Source organism: Boleophthalmus pectinirostris, unplaced genomic scaffold, assembly GCF_026225935.1.
Source record: "Boleophthalmus pectinirostris isolate CB_2022bp ecotype Guang Dong unplaced genomic scaffold, ASM2622593v1 HiC_scaffold_7, whole genome shotgun sequence".
Lineage (NCBI taxonomy): Eukaryota > Metazoa > Chordata > Actinopteri > Gobiiformes > Gobiidae > Boleophthalmus > Boleophthalmus pectinirostris.
Window position 1 is genome coordinate 11,097,216 of NW_026571473.1, and position 23,278 is coordinate 11,120,493.

Genomic DNA, 23,278 nt, shown 5'->3' on the forward strand with positions numbered 1-23,278 from the left:
CGTCGATCCCGATCTACCAGTTGATTCGCCAAGGTCATGTGGGTAGATCGCCGTGTCTTAGTACTCGTCTCGGACTCGATCACGTTTGGACTCGGTTTTGTCTCTCACTCAAGGTCTGACACTCAACAAGTGCGGTCATATTTCATATGTGACAGCATATGCAACAGCAACAGCGTGTGCCCTCGTGTACCAGCGTGCATCACAGGGCAGGTTCAACTTCCTTAACATCCTACCTGTCCATCTGCCTCACGTCAGCACGCCGCCCCTCGCCTTTTCACGCTCTCGCTCCTTCCTGCGTACAGCGAACACAAGCCCCTCCCACAGTGCGCGCTGATTAGAAGAGCAAGACGAAACATGAAGCAAAAACAAGTCTAAATTTGTGTTCCAGTGTTGGCACAAAGCAGGTCTACAGCATAGAGCGGATCTACAGAACAGACCTACTGTGACATTTGGCTGAAGTTTGTCTAACAAAAGTGCACAAATGCATCTGTGTTTGTCACGATGTGCGTTTGGTTTGGTAAACGTGTAGAGGCTGGTAAATATCACTGCAAAACCAGAAAAGAATTCAACTCCAGTTTGGAACTTTAAAAAACAGGTTTAAAAATCTTCCTTCTTTTTTCACAGTTTTGTGTAAAGTGCCAGAGGAAGTTCTCTTAAAGAAGGGATTCTCAAACTGTGGGTGAGGGTCCAAAAAAGGGGCACAGAGTGTTTCAGTGCAGTTTGCTTGGCTTTGTATTAGGTCGATCATTATGACTTGGTCATTTTGTAAGTAGCTCACATGCTGAAAAAGTGTGAGCACCCCTGGTTTAGAGGGACGGTGGGGGCCACTTGTTGTTAAAGCCGCCACCTTAACTATAAAGTGCTGGATCTGTGGAGTGGCAGCCTCACTCACAGTCAGAATGCCTGCTTTTTTTTCAGGTATTTTAGAGCAGTAAAACCACCTGTAATTGAATAGGTGTAAGGTAGAGCTGTTTAATGTCATACTGTGAAACATTCCATGCAGAGCGATGAAATATTCATAAAAACAAGTAGGTGACAGACCCCCAACCAAAAACTTACATAGTTATTTTTGGTCAGAGTTTGTATTTTCTTTATTGTTGTGAAGCACTTGTCTGTGGGATTGAAAATAGCACTTTCTAAAAATATGTTTTACTATTCAAAATTCAAAAAAGAACTGAAGACTCAATCAAACAAAATTTTGGGCCATTACACAAAAACAGGATTAAACAGTAGTCATCAGTTGTAAAAATTGCACCATTGCCAGTTTAATGATAATATTCCAAAATGATTTCTCCCTGCTCTGTATTTTTAAAGACGTTATCTGCACTTTTACCTTCAATCCAAGACTCATTCAGCTCTCAAAAATAAACTGTCAAAGGAGAGTTTATTATCCTAAAAGACATTTTCACTGAACATTTTGAAACCAGATTCTACTGGCATTGAAAGTTTAAAAGGTAAAGTAATTTCAGTAATTTGACTGGAATTATGGGATAACTGCACAAAATGTGACGCATTTTTTTGTAAGACAAGAAAGAGAAAAAAGTATTAGAACTAAAAAATTGGCAAATAAGGAAGAAACTACTACTACTACTATTATTACTACCACCACCACCTGAAGTCGAAGTAACTGGAAGAACAAAACATCAGAGTGACTTGGACTTGAGTCAGACTTCAGTCACTATTTTTAGGACTTGAGACTTGACTTGATAAAATAGACTAAGACTTGGAACTCAACTTGGACTTGAAGGTCAGTGACTTGGGACTTGACTTGGACTTAAGGCCTGTGACTTGAGAAAACTTGAGAAGCACTTTTAAATCTTAATTCTTTCTATTCTGGGCGTAATGATCCACACTAAGATCTTGTCAAGACATTTAAAAAAGAAAAAATTACATTTCTGAAACTCTTATATATTCTATAAATACTCATATATAAATATACTGTGATTTTTTAAAGTACAATTTAGTTTCAAATTCACATTAATTGCAAAAATCTAAGATATATTTGGTACTTTGGTTTAAACAGTTGAAATGACTTGAAGCTCAAAGCAGACGACTTGGACTTGAGTTGGACTTATGGGCCAGTGACTCGAGGCTCAACTTGGACTTGCCTGTATTTGACTTTGACTATCGGACTTGAGGTCAAAGACTTGAGACTTACTTGAGACTTGCAAAACAACAACTTGGTCCCACCTCTGCAAAACCTACTGCCCAAATGGTAATACTACTACTACAATGACTACTACGATGAGTACTATGACGACTACTACAGATACGACTATGGATAAGTCTACAGATACGACTACTACGATAAATACTACATTGCTAGATATTTTTCCTCCAACCCAATACGACGGATGTAAATTGCTTGAATACATAGATTATTTTCCATTTCTGTTTTAGAATGACTTAAAAGATTATTCCCTTCCCATTTCAACAGTGTGACATTTGACGATTTGACTTCCTGACTCGTCTAAATCCTCATTTGTCTCCTGTTCTTTATTATGCTGCTCCATGCATGTGGGCTCTTTTCAGTGGCGCGATTGTCAGGGCGCTTCGGAGCATGTAATGTGCCTGAGTAGACTCGCGATTATGAGATTACTTCCATTGATTACACCAGGAAGCTCTGACGTGAATATAAAGTCCCTTAAATAGTGCAACTTTTAAGCACACTTGGCTAGGTTTGAAACAACGTCAAAGCTTTGGAGTGTCCGTGAAGTGGTTCTAAGGATGTTACATGTTGTCTCTTTTGTTTGAATTGTATCTGAATGAGTCCACTCGGAAAGGTATGAGGACTTTATGCTCTTGAAGTGAATACAAAATAAGTATGCACCAGCGAACAAGGTCTGGTTTTATCCGCGTACAAAGTGACATTGTCAAGATCACGTTGGTGCCACTAACTCTCCCATCTGGACCTTGGTAAATTAAAGATTAGAAAGCTTCAGAAGACCATCTAAAAAGGCAGAGATTATACAGAAAGGGTTGATAAGGAAAATGAATAAAAGTGGATTGTGGACTGTGTCTGAAGTGGGTTTCTTGCTTTGTGGTAAACATCTTTTTAGTTAAGCAATCACAGTTCTAATCTATGGGAGATCTATCTGGATTGCCCTCGGTGAAGAAATGTAAAAGGGGATGCATGTGTTGGTAATACCGGGAATACGTATAGTCCACCCCATGTCCATAGCTACAAGGACAGAGAAGCACAGGACTTCAAGGACTAATATATCTAATACAGGCTAAATAGACCAATTTTACTTTGAATCTACAGTGGAAATGGAAATTAAATGTTTTTTTTCAACATATTTGCTTTAGTACAAAAAAGTATGTGCAACTTTTTGTGTTAGATATTGTGGGTAATCCCAAGAATTCAAGTAAAAAACATAACTTCATGTTGTCTGTGCTGAAATGAATCATGGGATATGTAGTTCCAACTGTTTATTAGCAATTGCTACTATAAAAGATGCAATTAAGCAAAGGAACTTGTAATTGGATATATTGTGACAGCCCACGATATTACTGTGAGACTTTTGAAGATACCATATCACAATATTTCGGTTATTGTAAATATGTACAAGTGCTTCAGTCTGTGTGTGACGGAGATGACTGAACCAACATAAGTGTGTAGGTCGACGAACGAAAATGTATTTACCACTTACATGACTTTGGGGATAGAGAGATACTGTGATGAAGTAAAGACACCCACAATATCGACCAATGAATTCAGACTAAAGTTTATTATTCGTTTTGGGAACTAGGTGAGATAACCACTTGGCCGCAGCACAGCACATTAGAAAAGCCTGGATCTATACTGGCTGGTCTAACAAACATGTCAATTAAGCAATCTGAAACTTAGATTTTTTGATTCCTTGTTGGATTTACAACGCTGAAAAAGAAAAGTTGCACATCACTTCCAGTTACAACTTCACAAAAACACATTTTGAAATGCGATATGTTGCTTAAGTAAATATAGATGATAAAAGATAATACAGTGGGTCCCTCGTTTATCGCAGGGGTTACGTTCTAAAAATAACCCGCAATAGGCAAAATCCGCAAAGTAGTCAGCTTTATTTTTTACAATTACTATATCTGTTTTAACCCCTCACCACACATTTTATACACTTTTCTCAGGCAGGACAGTTACAACAGTTTTTGCATCCTTCTTAAAACTTATTGCTGCTGTCGTCCTTTTGTTATTTTCCTCCTTTATGTAACGAACTGAAAATTAACTTTCAGCATGTCCAAAAGTACAACTTCTTGTGCGATGGTTTGCATCTTCTTCTGCCTTTTGGGTGTGACCGCAGGAGCCTTTGTCGGTGCAGAACGTTTCGTCGACATTGTGGGTTTTGTCGAGGAGAATACTTGCAAACATACATCACTTCAGAATCACACTGCTAGAGTTCGAACATTTATGTAAATTTGTCAAGCTGAACGCATTCTGTACTGTACAGGAGACACGGCACGGAGGAGATTGATTGACAATGTCTACAGACCCTTAGCCAATCAGGACGCAAGGGGAGGAACACAATGCGGGTTCATACGCTGTTAAAAAAAAAAAAAAAAGGCTTGCAAAATTCTGCGAAACAGCGAGACCGCGAAAGGTGAACCATGTCACAGTGAGGGACGCCTGAAAAGGACTGAAACTAATTCATGCCACTGACAAAAAACCCAAGAGCAGGGATACACCACCAAAATGTTCTAATCTAAATGTACAACAGAGATAAAATAAACATGAGCTGCAATGAATAAATAGCAGAATGAAGCTCTTTAGTACTTTAATAGTTTGTAGTTAGTTATTAATTCAACCTTTTACTTCTTAAATCTTATAATACAGCCAAAAAATAACAAATAAATCCTAGTAGTACAAAGAAAATATAAATACTGACCTCAAAAAGTATAGTTCCAGCTTTCATATACTGAACTGTAAGTGGATATAGTAATTATCAGAACAGGTCTAAACGCACTGTATAAAATGAGACTAACTGTGCTCTTCAATCCACTCATGTTGGATCCAAGCCTCTATGATAATCTCCACCGTTCTTGACTTTGGTGCAAAGACAAAAGCTCGTATACTTCCCCATGCATCACACAACATTACGGTCCGATGACGCATTTATAACTTTATTCCCAGAAGGCCCTGCTTCATTTCTCCTTGTGTAATTACTGCTGTGGAGCGGTGTGAGCCTGAGGGTGGCTTTCTGAGGCATCATCACAGCACAGCAGTTCATCAGCAGTCATTCAGGGGTCTCGGGGATCAGACCATCGACGCGCTTCTAGGGAAATCAATGTAATCAAAGGCATTAGCAAAACTGGAATCCGATCACAGTGTGGAGGATACAGGACAGGGCACAGCGCCGGGGCAGTGGTCACAGAGCCAAAGAACGTAAAGGATATTAGCAAATTTCTATCTCCAAGGAACAGAGAAAAGTTGGGTTATTATTAGGAAGTGTTTGCCATTAATACATGGGTTTGTAACGATAATTACTATATCGACTTCAGTACATGACAGATGGAACAATCATTTTTGAAGGTCAGTATTTATCATGGATTCTTCTTCTTTGTACTAATTGAACATTCTTGGTTCTTTTTCTGTACTATGATACAGTTTGAACTGTAGAAGGTTGAATTACAAACATCTCTGAGTTATTATAGATAAAAAGCAACTACTTAACTGTTCCATTCTGGCATTTATTTATTGCCGGTCATACTGTTTGGGGGTTTGGTTTCAATACTATCATTTATCATTACCTCTGCCAAGGAGGTTATGTTTTTGCCGGCGTTTGTTTGTTTGTTTGTTTGTTAGCAACATAACTCAAAAAGTTATGGACCGATTTTGATGAAATTTTCAGGATTTGTTGGAAATGTGAAAAGGAAGAACTGAATTCATTTTGAGGGTGATCCGGAAGAAATCCTGGATTCTGGATCACTTTGAAATTTTAGTTAACATTGTGGTAAATGGGGCCAAAAATTTTGTTTCTCAATATCTCAGTTAATTATTGACCAAACCCCATGAAATTTGACTCAGGGATGGACAATGGGATCCTCTTTCATATTCCAAAGGCTGATCCGGATCTGATCCAGAAGACTGATTTTATCACAATTTATATAAAAAATGGGGGTAGTCCTTGGCGGAGGTCTGCGCTCTCTGAGTGCTTTTCTAGTCTATATTTACTTCAGCAGTATATTGTGGTTCACTTGGTTCCAAGGAGACTATAATTGCCAGCCACAGTCAAAAATTCTCCCCCTCTTATGTTATTAGGTTCTTTTTTCAGACCAAGAGTTTGTTTTCATACCTTTGGACTGCTCTCTAGTGGTCTTCCTCAGAGTGGTCACATGATGTTTTGATACAGGTTTTGGTGCTGTCTTCCTACCAGACGAGGTGGGACGACAGCGCCATCTGCAGTCCGACTTCCTCAGGACAGTATCCCAGGTGTGCGAGAGTAAAAAGGCGCACACATAAGCAACAAAACACAAAGCAGAACAACTCAAATCGGCCATTTCTGACCACTGTAAAAGCGAGAACCACATCATGGACTGGGACACAGGACAACAAACATCGTCGCTGGATTAAAGAAGCAATCGAAATACGGAAACGTGCTCATGAGACTATAAACCGGGACAAGGTGGCTTTTTTACTCTCACACACCTGGGATACTGTCCTAAGGAAGTCGGACCGCAGATGGCGCTGTCATCCTGCCTCCCCCGATAGGAATACAGCTCCAAAACCTGTTTAAATCAGCTGACCAGACACGTCACAGCAACATGACATGACTACTCTGAGGAAGAGCGCTAGTGAGCAGTCCAAACTGTCAACCTAATAACATAAATTATCAGAAGACCAAAGGAACCTCATTGGACTATTCTCGCCAATAGACTTTGTTGCTCATTATATTATCATAAACTTCTAAAAGAGACTAAACTGGTAAAAACTGAAGACTGAATGTATAAATAAGCAGTAAGTTATATTCCACACATTGGATAAGATCAAATTATTCAATTAAAAACATTGTGCCATCATAGTCTTAAAACAATCTATGGGAAACACTGTCACTGTTGAACTTGGATCAAAACTAGATTCTTATTTGAACAAGTATCAATACAGGAAAAAGGTAAACATAAACGTGTCAAAACTTGACCTTTCCTAGTTTTAGTACTGTACCTACAGGCATATCATCAAGTAGGATGAGAGCACATGATTTAAAGAAACCACTACTATTGGTAGAGTGGTACAGTGGCCAGATTCATTGACTCACAGGTTGTTGGTGCGATTCCAGCTTCCACTATACATGCCATTCTGTTGTGTTGTGTATCAAGCCTTTTTCTTAGTAATACTGATAATAACATATCCTATGAGAGAGTACTTAGCAGCTATATAACTTTAAATCTCTCTTTTTAATTTAGACTTGATTTTCAAAATAACAGAAATTCTACTCTTAACTTCACTATTTCTTGTACATCATTATTACTTTTTTTGCATTTTGGTCACCTCAACAACATTTACAACAGTTTACTATCACCTTGACAAGAAAGCAAATGATCAGATTAGCAATTAGTACAAAGTTTGAACCATTAATGCCATACTGAATATCATAGCATGTTTAATAATTTCTCAAGTTTTATAATATTTCTTTCATCTCGATTCAAAACATGACAAATCGTACTTGTAATTTGACATTACTGAGAGGGCAGTGATATGGATGTCAGTTCGTCTTTAGCTTTAGCGTTCGATTGATAAAACCTCCTCTCTTCATTCATGCCCAGAGCAGGGATCAATACAGCTGGGGAACTTAGAGGAGCATTTGCCCTTGATTAGACGTAATGAGACTTAACCACTAGTCCACAGATCTGACGCAACTCCTCTAGATTACACCTGGCTCTGAATACTAAACATAGGAGCGAAAGAAAAATAAATATCCGCCATCTTCTGCAATCAAATGTCTTCTTCAAAAGCTGCTTTGATCACCGCTTTCTCAAATCATCTCTCATCAAAAGCTCAACGTTTGGAAGTCCGACGAAAACTTTTGGATGACCTTAGGAAGCGCTTGCTACAAAACACGGGTTAGATCTAAGAACATATGAATCTGCAGGCTACAAAGTGTCAGTCAAACTCCAGCGTTTGCGTCGACTGTCTTACTCAACTTCGCGTGTGGAGAAAATGTGAAGATTTTAAGCGATTGCACTTCTCACAACTATCAGACTCCATTACCGTGATGTTAAAAGCGCTCAAGTCCTGAGGGAATGTGGAGGTGAAAAAGTTAGTTTAGTTCAATTTGTGTTAAACGTTGTGGTGCAGATACAGGCTAAGAAGAGGGGTTAGGACTGTAAAGTACATATCCAAGCGTCAAATCAGTAAAACCAGTAAACCTTTACATTATTATGAATAATTTATAGCATTTACATAGCGCCTTTTAAGACAGCCGAAGCTCTTTACAGTGCATTATTCATTCACTCCACACTCTGAGGTGGTAAACAGCTCTTGAAGTCACAGCAGAGCCCGATTTAAACAAGGCTGTCAATCTGCACCATCAGCCCCTACAAACACCAGTCGCACAACCACACTAATACCAGGCAAGGTGAGTGTCTCGTCTAAGGGCACAACAACAGTGTCCAGAGATCGACTACTATGGCTTTTTCATGGCCGATCTCGATACAGATCGTTTATAATTCGAATATGGGCTCGAGCTTCCCCCTGGCTTGAAAGTCCCAGCTCGAGCGTCCCGTTCTCTCCATGGGAACGTCAACCTCCTCCTTCCAGACGCCCCCTTCTCTTGAGTAGTAAACGGGTAACTGCGGGAGGGGAGGTTTTCGCAGACCTTTAATAACCCAAATCACGCACTATGATGTATTGAGTTAAAAAATCAGCATTCTATATCCTAATAAAATGAAATGTGAATGTAGCCAGACTAGGGATGTAACAATAACCAAAATTTTGTGATATTGTATCGTCAGAAGTCTTACAATAATATTGTGGACCATCACAATATATCGAATCACAAGTTTATTTGCTTAAATTCATTGTTATGGTGCAGCAATGGCTAAAACACAGAGGGAACTACATAGACCATGATCCTTTGCACAGTTTCAGTCCAATATACATGTTGAAATAATGGCTATTAATCATTTTTAAATCTTAATTATTTGAATTATGAGGAGAGAAATGTAGCATATACACAATTTTGTTAGCCTACATAAAATATCGCAGTAAATATCATACCATGATGCATGTCGTGAAAATATCGTATCAAGAGAATTGGGTATCATTACATCCCTAAGCCAGACCAAATGTCGGGCCTTGTTTATGTCATTTTACCGATATTCCTGAAGCAGCACACATTTTTTCAGTATGTATTATTCATTATAATCCTCATTTGTTCGCAGAAGTTTACTATGAAAGCTATTCTAAATTATTTTTTTTTCTTGTTCCCCATGTCCTATAGTATCTCTAACTGTTGGTTTGAGAAGAAATATGAATTATTTCCTTTCCTGCTTGCCATGAACATAATCGTCTCATGTCAGGTGTCATGTCATGCAACAGGGGAGAAAAGCAGGGTGCTCATCCTTCCCAAATCAGAATACTTGCTTATGCTTAATGTGGTGATACCTCTGCCACCACTCCACAGTGTCAGTGTTATTTCATTTCATTTCATTTACATTACAAGTTAATTACATCACACACAATTTAATTCCTTATATTCTAATTTGGGTGCATACATTTTAGTTAATATAAGTCTGAATTACTTACTTACACTTGTTGTTTTTGGGTTTTTTTTGAGTGCTGAATGAGGACCTTCGGGAGAGACCATCAATGAATCAACAAAGGGGGGAGCACTATCTAGTTAATTTTACTAAGTTAGTTTGTTTAGTTTGCTCTAAGGTCATTTAATTATCACTTATTATTTTCTCTATTATACGCTTTTTTGTTACTTTGATTAAGTTATTAGTTTTAGTTAATTATTTCGTGTAATTCCTCCCTCTTGTGTTCAGTTTTAGTTGGTCCTCAAGTATTTAAACACCTCTGTTCCTTTGTCTGGTTGGGTTAGTTTGGTTCCGTTCAGTTTGATTTGAGTTACCCGGCCTTTTTTTGTTCCTGATTTACTTAATTTGAGCCTTTGTTAAATTATTTCTTGTTTGACTTTATTAAATTTAAACTTATTTTCATACCTTGCCTTTGCCTTACTTTTTGGTCCACTACACACAACATGAACAAATGTGTTGAGAAATACTGTAACTTGCGTGTATAATTAATACAATATAGATAATGAATTCTCTCTGTCTGATCCATTATAACTCTAGATTTCCCATAATGACAAGCCTTTGCTAACCTGATACAAGACTTAGATTTGATTAAATATTAGAGTATTCACAATGGGCTCTGTTCCCTTTCTTAATTACACAAACAAACAGGGCTGTTCTGGTCTACAGTCTGGTAACCACATTTTCATTATTAAAAGTGTACTGCTGTAGCTTTAGCTGTCCACAAACTATTTATTTACTTAAGCTTTTTGGTGACACTGAACTCACCTCACCCTAGTATTTACGTAGCCTGCAGTATGAATGTAAATAGGTGAGTAGTTCCTTGGGGTATAGTAGATCTAGGGGTGTAACAATAACCGAAATATCGTGATATCATATTGTCAAAAATCGTGGGCTGTCACAATATATCGAATTACAAGTTCCTTTGTGTAAATGCCTTGTTTTATAGTAGCAACAGTTAAAAAAACATATGGAACTACATATCCCATGATTCATTTCAGCACGGACAACAAAGAAATATGTTTTTTACTTGAATTCTTGAGATTATAGATTACAGTAATGATTCGCATCAAAGTCTTTTCAAGGTTTTTAAAAAGCAAGAAGTATTCTACCCACACAACTATTAGGTTCTCCAAAAGATCGCAATAAATATCGTACCATGAGTTTTAGATATTGTTACATCCTTTAAAATTCCTATATAAAAATGTGACAATTTACTAATTTTCTAGATTTGAAAAGTTAATAAATCCATATGGACACAGATTGTATTTACTAGGACTCTAAAGTTTGATAAAAACAAAAATGAAAAATATGAACTGACAAATTAATACAAGAATATTTTTTCAGCTTTTCTGGTGAAGGGTTCATCAAATGTTCTTCTCCGGGGAGATGTGACTGCTTTGTCTGAAATGTTTCACAGTATGGCATTAAATCTTTCTATCTTCGTGGAGATCAAACCAGACCAAGTTACAGGTCAGATCTGCGGAGAGGCAACCCCACTCGCAGTCACAATGCTCATTTTTTCTAGGTCTTTTTGAGCTGTAAAACCACCTGTAATTGAGAAAATGTAAAGTAGAGCTGCTTAAAGTCACACTGTGGAACATTCCAGGCAGAGCAATGACATATCCATAGAAACAAGCAGGTGATGGACCCCCCAACCAAAAGCAGATTAAGACAGGATACTTTGTTATTTATGTAAGAAATGATGCTACTTTCAAAATGTCAACCTTTCTGATTTGCTAATTGCATCCGCTCAAATTACGATTTTCATTCAAACGAGATTCATATTTAGCCCTACTACTCTATATATTCTGTGTCTAAGCGAGAGGCGTTAAGTCCCTGTATAGCTGCCTCTGCTTTATCTTTACCACAAAAAACATCTTGTCCCACTGGCCTTGAACACACCATGCTCCGAGGTCATGTGGAGCAGCCAAGAAAAGCAAGAAACAAGCGTCCATTTCCAGGGCCACTGTTCAGTAGACATGTTGCTTTGAGCAGAGAACCTTATAGACCTTGACAGTTCTTTACCACTCTGACACACACAGATGCATACGCTATATTTTCTGACTCCTCTGACAGAGACGGAGCGACACACATTCATTCAAATAGACAGGCTTCATACAAGTATATTGGGCGTAATTATGTGTTTTTCACCGTGTTGCCAGGACTGGTTTGCATAAAAACTTACTGCAGATTGCGTCAGCCTCATCTGATCCGTCGACACACTCCGACTCCCCGTCACAGCGCCACCTAGCGGGCACGCACTGGCCGTTCTTACAGGCGAAGTCAGTAGTCGCGCAGGTTTTCTTTGCTGTGGAGAGAGAGAGATTCAGATTTTAAATGCTGTATAAACCAACAAAAATATATACGCGATAAAATGGAGAAACGGTTAAGATAATAAAAGATGTAAGGAATTTGATTTCTTTGACATATCACACATTAAAACTGGCAAATGTGTAAAATACTAAATTACTGTATCTAAAATTGTTTAGTTTATTATATTAAAGCCAGATGAAAAACAGCTTTTTCAGCTTCCTGTTATATTCAACATTCGGAGGACTTCCATATAAAGTTTTGTTTTCATTTGTTAATTGCTATGGCAGCAGTCGTACATAATTCTAAATTCCTGAAATGTATTCCATTGTGCCACAATAGTACAGACCAGCGCTGGGACTAAATTGTTGTTTTGCAAGTCTCAAGTAAGTCTCAAGTCTTTGACCTCAAGTCCGAGTCAAGTCCCAAGTCAAAGACAGGCAAGTCCAAGTTGAGTCTTGAGTCACTGGCTCATAAGTCCAAGTCAAGTCCAAGTCGTCTGCTTTGAGCTTAAAATCATTTCGAGTCTTTTGCAATTTATATGAATTTTAAGCTAAATTGTACTTAAAAAAGCACATTTTTCCTTTTTAAACGTATTGACAAGATCTTTGTGTGAATCATTATGGTCAGAAGAGAAAGAATTAAGATTTAAAAGTACATAATAACAGTTATTTTGTCATATAGTCTGCACTGAATTGTAAGGATCATCAAGTATTTTCAAAAAACATATATATATATATATATTTAGGAGAAGCATCAAGTCTTTTCTATTCACAGGGCTCAAGTCCAAGTCTTAAAAATAGTGACTCAAGTCTGACTCGAATCCAAGTCACAACTTGCACCCCACCTCTGGTACAGACAAAAAAATGTTACTTTATATGTCTTTTTACATTGCCAAGTTTCTAGGGATGTAATGATGTCCACATCTCTCGGTACGATATTTATTGTAATATTTTGTGGAGACTCTAACAAAACTCTAAATATGCTACATTTTCATCTTAAAACAACTTGACAAGTCTTAACCCTAAGAACTAAGATTTAAAAGTGTTTAGGACTGTTATTTCTTCATGTAGTCGGCACTGAAACGAAGCATCATGGTCAATGTAGTTCCATCTATTTTTTTACCTTTTGTCGCACCATAACTCTTAATTTAAGCGAAGAGACTTGTAATTCAATATATTGTAATGACCTTAGATGAGACAATATCAAAATATTTCGGTTATTATTACATCTCTAAAAGTTACTAATAAAATTTAAAAAATCATACAATGTTATGAACCCACATTTCAGTTTATTGTAATAGTAGTGCAACATTGCTACTGTAAGGAAATATACTGAATGTATTCTAACTGTCAAAAAAATAAAATAAATAAAATACACAACAAACACATGCACCAATATTCTGTCCATACAATAGACTGGTGCAGTGTGAGCAATACAGAACTCCCCCTTTGTTTCCAGCACAGAAAACACAGGTCACATGGAACAACAACAGCCACCCAGTTTCCCCCCATTTTAACCCCTCTTTCACCCTCAGGCCCCTGCAGTCCTGGCACCACCTGTTCCTAAACACCACATCCCTCCATCCCTTTAGCCCGTGGACATCTAAGTCTTTTCTGCAGCTACACCTTCACCGGCGAAATGGAAGCACTTGATTCTGTCACAGAGAGAAACTGAAAAATCCTTCTCTCTGACAGCCAGGCCTGGTGAACAAGGGAGCACAGCGCACCGCATCAGCCCATGAAAAACACGGGGAGAGGGGCTGACAAATGGGACCAGAGTCTGTGTGATGGTAGGACGGATGTTGATGCATTTTTTTCCCCTCCAGGCTGAGCAGGTGAAAAGATTGTGAATGACATGAAAAAAAAAAAAAAAAAAAAAAACTACACTGTGTACAGCTTTAATTAAAGGCCCTGTATTACACTAAATTGACTCCTGTGAGCTTTTAGTCATGTTAGAATATTGTTACCTCCTTACATATGTTCAAGTAATCAGTTATTATTAGTCCGTCTACATCTCCAAAGCTCAAAATGCTCTGTTCCACCTTGTGATGTCACGAAGCAGTAGTGTTCAAGTGAACAGCTCCTTTTACATTTTGTTCAGTAGAGAGTGGCAATTCCAGGGCAGAATTCATGCAGATGATTCTAGTGAAGATGTTTGGAGTTTAAAATATGTGTGGAGCATTTCCTGTATTGCATAGCACACTCAGATAGTCAATGTCCAAAAGCTTTAAAAAAAATATTTTTAAATAACGTTTCGGCAAAAAAGCCTTCGTCTGATAATTTTTTTCTTGCTTTGGACCACAGTATACCTTATACTGTAATACTTTTATACTGCTTTAGACCAGAGACTACTTTACACTGTAGTACTGCTTGGACCACAGTATACCTTATACTGTAATACTGCAATATGGCTTTTGAACACAGAATATCTTATACTGTAATACTTTTCTACTGCTTTGGACCACAGTATACCTTATACTATTATTCTGTGGTCCAAAGCAAGAAAAAATATGTGACGAAGGCTTTTTTGCCAAAACGTTACTTAAAAATAAATAAAAAATTAAAAAAGCTTTTGGACATCAGCCTTCTGAGCGTGCTCTGCATTTTTTCACTTTTATTTTGCTGTTCCTTGCATTTGCAGCTCTACAAGAACCTCGGTGTGCGTTTGCTCTTTCATTTGCATTTCCTGTATTACCACATGATATCCCAGGCCAGGGTGTAACGGAGTGTTTTTGGTTTGAGAGAAAAACTAAATATGCAGGGTCTGTGTGTTAAATATGTATGAATGAAACAAAACACAACTGCACATATGCTTGAGATGAAGAAAGATCAGAACACAGTGTATGATTACTAAGTGTATACCACACACATAGTTTATCAAGAATGATTCAGGCTTAGTAACTACTTAATTAATACCCTAACTCTTTAATTAAGTAGTTACCAAGCCAAGCCTTTCTTTGGGCTAATTAAGGTGTAGTTATAAAGTGATAGTTACCCAGGAAACAAACACTGTGTGTATCTAGAGTTATGCTATAGCTGCTATTGGCCGCTCTAAAAAGGGAAAAGGAAAATCATAGGTTACCATACCTGGAACAAAAGACTATGATTTTTCAATAGTTTGGTGAGTGACTAAGCTGAAGTAAAAGCAGTTATATTTCCATAGCCTGTAGTTATTCAGATACTGTGTGCTTCATGGGTAATTTTATGACAGTAGCCTTTCTTTTAGTGTCAACAAAGCATTGTATTTATTCAAAAATAAAATCATTTATCAACAAAAGTTCATTGTTTCACATAACCTTGTCCATTTGCAGCTTTTGTGTATGTAACAATATTGTTTTTTATTGCTGTCAAGAAATTAATAATAATAATGCACCAGTTTTATAAGACGCTTTACAGATCATTATTCACTCACTCCATACCTGGTGGTGGTAAACTACTATTATAGCCACAGCTGCCCTGGGACAGAAGGACGGAAGCAAGGCTGCCAATCTGCACCATTGGTAAGGTTGTGCAATTAATCGAATTTTGATCTAGATTTGGATGTGCGTGTCAAACAATCTCCAAACTCATTATCGAGTTGAAATGATTTAAAGCTTAACAAAGTAGATTTTTTTTTATATATATATAAATAAGTATGTTTATTTTATTTTTTAAATATATAGATTGTAGAACAGCTGGATATATAGTTTATTTTGGATACATTTATGTTTTCTATGCCTTATTTCATGTTCAAAGTATATTTTATTCGTTTCATGTTTTATACATCACAAAACTGCTTTAAGGTACATCTTTGTAGCCTATATTTATTTTCAATTTGAAATTTTTTTGAGAGAGGGAGAAATGCTGAATAAACGCATCATGTAACTAAAATATGATCGTGATTTCAATATTGACCAAAATAATCATGATTTTTTTTTTTTTTTCCATTATCGAGCAGCCCGAGCCATTGACCGATCCGACCTCCACCATCACTCATGCCCACACAACTCTCATACATGTGGGTGAAGTGCCTTGCCTATGGACACAACTGCAGTTTTTGCGACTGGTGCCTCCCTGTGGCACCTGATTTCCCCAGCCTTGCTTTGCTTCCGAGGTCTGTTGAATCAGGCTGTGACAAACTGGTATGACCACAATAATGTAAATGCAATGTAGTAATTGTAAACTGTACAATACAATACAAAAACTTAGTGTTTTCACAAGACATACTTTCTTTTTCATATTACCATGCGTCCTTCCTCTCCCTCCCTGGAATCCTTCAGTCATGCAGGTATGTTGAGTAGAGGTCAAAGGGCATATACTAGTCTGTGTACTCTTATACTTCTTCTGATACAGCTCAAGATCATTGTAAAGCTGTTCAGGAAAGGTTCATTTCTGTCATCTGAATTCTTTTCTACTGATATCTGCTCAGTATCTAGTTTTAAGGATAGTTTTAGTTTTGATTAGTATCTGATTTTCAATACAGCTCTACAGTAATTACACAACTCACTGTATTATTCTAAACTGCTATTATGTACTTGTGTGAGACACTTCACACCTGCCATACCTACACTGGTGACCGTTTCTCTGGAAGGGCATCTGACACAAAGTGGTCCAAAAACCTCCTTGTTTCATTTCACGGTTACATTCACTGCACACCTCCAGCAAAGACAGTAAAAGGACAGGTATAGATCTTAAGACCGAAAAGGTGTAAACCAAATGGAAAACGTCGCTTAGGATTAGAGGCCGGTCCGAGCCTGAGACAAAGGTAAACAGGAGGAGGGAGAAGAAAGCAGCGCTGTCAGGGAGGACTCAGCTGTAATGGCATGTGTCTTTACAAAGGCTACAAGAAATCCTCTTCCTACCCACAGCCACGTTAGCATAAATCCCATCTGTCCCCTGTCCGCTGTGCCTAGCCTTATCCGGCGCTCCATCTCTGTCCGCGGTCTAGTCTGATAACGCACACGGAGCTGGAATAGACACACAGAGACCCGCATATTGTAATTACACTTTTCTATTGCAGATCTGTGCGAAGTCACAAGCAGACATTCAGGATTTTTCACCGTCGCGTTGTATCACAAAATCAAATCCAGTTTTGAGCTAATGTTAAAAAGAACGCTTGTAATAGTTCAGCTGGAAACGCATCAAGGTTTTGTCAAATGCAGAAGCACAAAAAAAAAGGAAATACAACTCAATTTCGTCATTTAAAATATTACACAAATATTTATTAAACTCAAAAATCATTGGGAACAAAACAAAATTAACAGCTATGTGCTAAAAGCTATGATGAGCTGATGAAAAATAAAATAAACCTAACAAAAATCATAAAATAGTAAACATTTGCTTGAGTTACTGTGTAATTTTTGGCACTGGAGCAACTTTGGAAAAACTCTGCCAACTTGCAACTATTTAAACAAACAAAAACTACTCAAAAGTGCATGGTCTACCATTTACAATCCATTTACAATTTTACAGTGAGTCAGCGATACTACACATCAACAGATTTTTTTATTTTGCTGATACCAACTGTTTAGAATCCAGAGAAACCAATGGCCGATAAACTCCGCAGATATTTTTGGGCCTATTTTGATCATTTTTCCCCAAAATATATAATTTTAATTTGTTACAAAGTCATCCAGGAACCTGCAAACTGGATAAGAGCAGAGTAGTCACATTTTGTGCTGTGTCACCTTCACATTGAAAGGTTCAAATAAAGCTTTAATACATACTGTCAGGCAGCTAGATGGCCCCTCCAAAAAACGAAAGAAAGAAAGAAAGTATCGTTCCGTGCTGGAGATTGAAGATTTTTTTTTGTCACCTGCTTTTGTGGATATGTCATTGCTCTGCCTTGAATGTTCCACAGTATGACATTAAACAGCGCTACCTTTCATTTCTTCGAATACAGGTGATTTTACCGACTACAGTTACTCCAAAACTCTGCTGCACGACTTTTAACAGGAATGGAAAGAAAAGAACACATTACCCCAATTCTTGCATCTTTGCACTGACTTCCTGTTCATTTTAGGATTAATTTAAATATTTTATTGTTTGTTTTTAAAGCTTTGAAAGGAATGGCCCCACAGTACGTCTTGGACTTCCTCCAAGTTTACATCCCCACGCCCACTCTAAGGTCCGAGGGCCAGCTCCAGCTCGTGGTGCCTAAGACGAGACTTAAAACCAGGGGGGACCAGGCCTTCTCTGTGGTGTTTATTTTATCATTATATTATTATTGTTGGTCTTAAAATGTATTTGTGCAGCACTGTGGAAACTGTTTATGAAATGAACTATATAAATAAAGTGGATTGGATTAAATTTATTGGTCAAAAATGCCTAGAAAAACATGCATTCTGATTGAACAGTGTTGTGTCTCCACAAATCTGACCTGTAACTTGGTCTGGTTTGGTCTCCATGAAGAAGGTTTAATACCATACTGTGAATCATTCCAGACAAAGCAATAACATCTCCATGGAGAAAAGCATTTGACACACCCTCCACCAGAAAAGTTACACTCACAGATATGCTAAAAATTGCAGTATGGGTCTATCTTTAAGCGACCCCAAATTTTCCACTATCACAACAGCCAATGACATCCATAAATAAACGCCACATCTAGGTCCCTGTATCCTACTCAACCATAAATTACACATGGACAAATCTACACTGAATAATGGCTTTTATTTGCCTCATATATCTTTGAACAACAAGGCCTCCCCTGCTGCATGCATTTGACTGGAAAATATTTGTGTAAAAATGCACTTAAATTGTTTTCTATCTGTTATGGTGAGGACTGCTGATGCCCTCCCAAACAGCTGCTTACATTTACATTCTGATGCTTGGCCCTGTCATATAAGAGTGGCATCCATATGGAACAGTGTGGAGATGGACGTACGCTCATAAACCATCTCCCTCTAGCCACGAAGGTCTATATTGTTACAGTATAGTTCATATGCCTTCATAGGATATTGTATATTGTTTTGGTCTTGCAGTGCTATAGAGTACAGAATTAGCTATAGATACCGTATTTTTCGGACTATAAGGTGCACTTAAAATCCTTTAATTTTCTCAAAAATCGACAGCGTGCCTTATGTATTAATTCTGGTTGTGCTTACTGACCTCAACCAGTTTTATGTGGTACAAAAATCTCAAAAATCTGTCAGAATGTTTTAGTACGACTTTGGTAAACTATGAAGCCGCACCACTTCATGGATTGTCGGAGCACTTCGGCTACTGTAGTCAGGAGCCTCTTGGAGTAAAGAGCGAAGTATAGTTCAGCATCGACTCAACGCACACTGCCGCCGTCACCGTGTCACTGAAAGAACACACATATTACACTGAGTCATGTCCTTTAGTCCGACAGAAGCTGACCACATCAGCAGCAAAAGGAGCGAGCTGTTTTTTCATCGCTTATAGTTTATGCAAATTAGCCATGCAATATTAAGTTTTGTTTCTGTAAAATGTAAACACATGTGCGCAAAAGTGCAGTAAACACATTATTACTCAATGTATATTTGAGTCCTACTCATAGGAAATAAAAATAAAACAACCTTAGATGATCCACCCACATTCACATTTATAATACACATTCACCAAAACAGGGAGGCAATGCTGAGCGAATTATGTCATGATCTCCCAATGGATCGTGGATGCCTGGGCTAAGGGAGCAGTCTCAAGTGTCGTCTGTTTGTTTTGCTTAATGCACCTTATAATCCAGTGCGCCTTATGCATGAAAATAGACAAGAGAATTCAAAATTATTGATATTGCGTCTTATAATCCAGTGCATTTTATAGTCCAAAAAATACGGTAATTCTAAAATTAACACTTTGAAAACCATAATAGTAGATTCTGTTCATTTCTAGCTTCATTTCTAGCTTTATTTATTTACTCACTTATTTAGTGGCTGTCATTTACTTCATGTTCAGAAATATCTAGATAAATTGTCTGAAAAAAGTTAAAGGTGAACTGTGAAACTTTTCGGGTAGTTCATCACCTGCTTTGGTTCGCATGGATGTTCCACAGTATGACATTAAAACTACCAATCTCCATGGAGAAGACAATGGCTGCTTTTCAAGGTATTTTGATCAATAATAGTATGCTTAATTAAATACATAAATAGACTCATAGTTCAAGATCAGTGAAAGTAAACTTGAGTTGACTTGCACAAGAAGCAGATTTGTACAGCAATATTGCAGCTGTTAAAACAATGCAATAAAAAAAACTAAATTACTAACCTCATTCAGTGCCTAAAAAGCACTTTTCTATCTTTTGAAATTGGAATCTTGAGTCATTCTTGCCATCATTATTTATCATAGTCAAAACAGAAAGACAATGCTCATAATCACAAACCAAAACACAAAATACTGGCTTACATCCAACAAGATAAATACTTCTAGTGTCAACATCTTGCAGTCCTGTTGGTTGAAACAGAGGATGCGCAGGTTGGATCACTAAACTCTGACTTGCTGATCTTACACACTTCATTACACCACAAAGTGAAACGGCAATAAAGCATCGAGCAGAGAGATAACAGCAGCGGAGACGTGCAGCAGACTCTAATGAGGATGTACTGAATGCAGTCCAATTGTTATTACTGCATTAACATTGCGGATGACAGCAAAGCAATGAGAATATTTATACTATTGTTCATCAAGAGGCATCCGTCCCTTTTAACCTGCAGATGTGTAATTACAGACGCCCTTTTCTGGAAGACGGAAGGGCTGAGTTCATTAATAAAACTAAAAGGTTGCTTAGACATTTTAAAGGTCTGATATTAAGCAGAACTTACTCTGAGTTGTGTTTTGTTTCCTTCACAAGTGTTTGATTCCACCTTGTGTTGTTGTCAAGTGGTAGTTTTCAAGATCACAGGTGCCTTTTACCTTTTTCTTCAGTAGATATTAACAATTCCAAGGTTGAAAATGATCCCAATGGTTCTAGTGAAAGTGTATGGAGTTTAAAAACACAGTGGATCACTTCCACATTACCATATGACATCACAAGGTGGAACAGAGTGTTTTCTGTTTGATAGAAGAACTCAGCCTAAATAAGCAGGATTTGTGTGTTAACCATGTGTGAATGAAACAAAACACAACTCCAGGTATGATTTGGATTTTTTTTTTGATACTGATAAATTGGGAACTGTCAATAGCCGATATAAAAGCTGATGTAAATATTCACTACATATAAAAATTTGATCTGGCTCTACTGGATTTTAAATTGGGTTTGTTGAGGCTCATTTATTGCTATTCTGCCTCTTTAAAGTCATATTTACAGACTGTAAGTCGGCCTAATGGCATTTTTGCATGACAATCTCGCCAGTAAAGAAAGTAAGTAAAGTTCCGTTGCTAGCCTTTAGTGGTAAATGTAAACGAACTGCGGTATTTTATTATATGTGTAAATGCCGATCATTCACACCTCTCTTCACTGCTCCAGGTCCAGTAATGTGTGTACAGCCACTATAGTCACTTTACACTAGGCCAATGTAAAAGAAAACAGGCTGTTTGTGTGGGAGCTACAGCAGCTAAGCGCTAACCAATGAGAAAGAACCAAAAGCAGCTTCAAAACCGACACATCTGTAACACTCACCGCTCACACAGGCTCCTCTCAGATCACAAGTCTGCACAAATAAGTGTCCTTTCAATTCTAACTCAAAACGATTGTCCGTAAATATAATATAACCCAGCATGTTGACAGCAGCTGAGTGTGTAAACAAGCGCATGTGAATGACGTGACTCTGGGGTGCATTCAGGGGCAGTACGGCATTACAGACAGACAAATTATGCCACAGATAAGTATTGACGCGAAGCCACATATCAGGATTATTTGGATTAAATGGACATAATATAGAGAATCTAAGATTTATAAGAAGGTATAACATGCCCACGTGGACTATCGGCTCATATCGGCAAGATTTAGGCCGATACCTGATATGTCTCCAAGTGCCCATATCAGCTGAAAATATCTGTCAACTGATATGTTGGTTGAGCACTAGTTTTCTGTTCTATGCATTATAACAGATCAGAAAACAGCATAATATGGGCCCTTTAAATGGGTATGAGTTATAATTCTAACTGTCCAAAAATATTAACAACTAAATATGGTCAATGGCGCTATCATTTGATGAGTTCCCGTTGTCTCCTTTGTCTCCTACCTTAATAAACTTATTGTGAAAACTTGAAAATGTTATTTGAGCAAACAGGATAATTTATCTCTTCAGCTCATCTATGCAAATTTGAAAAAGTCCAATCAAAATGAACAGTACCTGTATTCGTGAAGGATTATAATGACAGCACTTCAGGTCAACTTGAAAACCCACACTAATCTCGCTCATTGCACCACCTAAAAAGATTATTTTCTCAAACTAAGAAACAACAATTTGAGAAAATGACTCACTTAAAATTCACAACTTGATAGCTTTCTTTTCCAGGTATATGAGAATGAAAGTGGCACCCCTCTGTTTAGGACATTTCTGGAAATAATAATACATTTTAGCTCTGATTTCAGGAATTTTGAAGACAAGAAAAAACAATAATTTGAACACATTGTCAGATTTCGATCAGGAATTCTCTCTGCTTGATATTGGAACAAACACTACAGATGCAACTCAAATAAAATAATGTAGTAATAATATTTTTAGTCCAAAATGCAATCTGTCCATTTTTTTACACCGACTGATCGCCCCTGAAAACCTATTTTCTTTTTCTTCGTAAGGAGCCGTATTTGTTTTGATATGGACAGACTATGCATGTCCCTGATTGGCTAATCCACCTGTCAATCACGCCCATCAGAACCCTAGGAGATTCAACATTGTCCAGACTCACAGTTTCATAAAGTATGTACCAAATTCTGGATCCTTTTACAAACTGGTTGCTAGGGGAGAAAGGAAAGTAACACAGAAAAGATGTTATTTAAATTAAGTGGCTTTCTAAACGCAAATGTAAGTAGAGCAACAAAAATGGGTTTTACATAAGATAAATTAGAAGTTCCCGTTAAACAAAATGACAACTAAGGACTCTCTAAATGAATAAGGCAAAATTAGATTAGATCCCAAGCAAATATTTTAACACAGTCTTTAATATTAGCAGTACTATCCAGAGAAACTCAACTGTATAAAATAGGAAAAAGTACTGGCCTGTCAATCTTATCACCAATTTGACATTTAACCATCTTTGACATTTTGCCAATTTTCCAAAAGTGGGTAAAATACCTTTAGGCAAATTGAAGCTATGAAAGTTTTCCAAAGTCA

The 23,278-nt window shown here is 37.5% G+C and overlaps 1 protein-coding gene across 5 annotated transcripts in view; it reads right to left on the minus strand.

The window, feature by feature from the left end:
- lrp8 (low density lipoprotein receptor-related protein 8, apolipoprotein e receptor) overlaps positions 1 to 23,278 on the minus strand; it is a 405,138-nt gene that overhangs the window by 219,199 nt on the left and 162,661 nt on the right. For all 5 annotated transcript variants that reach the window (XM_055164423.1, XM_055164422.1, XM_055164421.1 and 2 more), the window contains exon 3: positions 11,936 to 12,058. In XM_055164423.1, the coding sequence (XP_055020398.1) occupies positions 11,936 to 12,058 (123 nt within the window). The remainder of the gene's footprint in view (positions 1 to 11,935; positions 12,059 to 23,278) is intronic.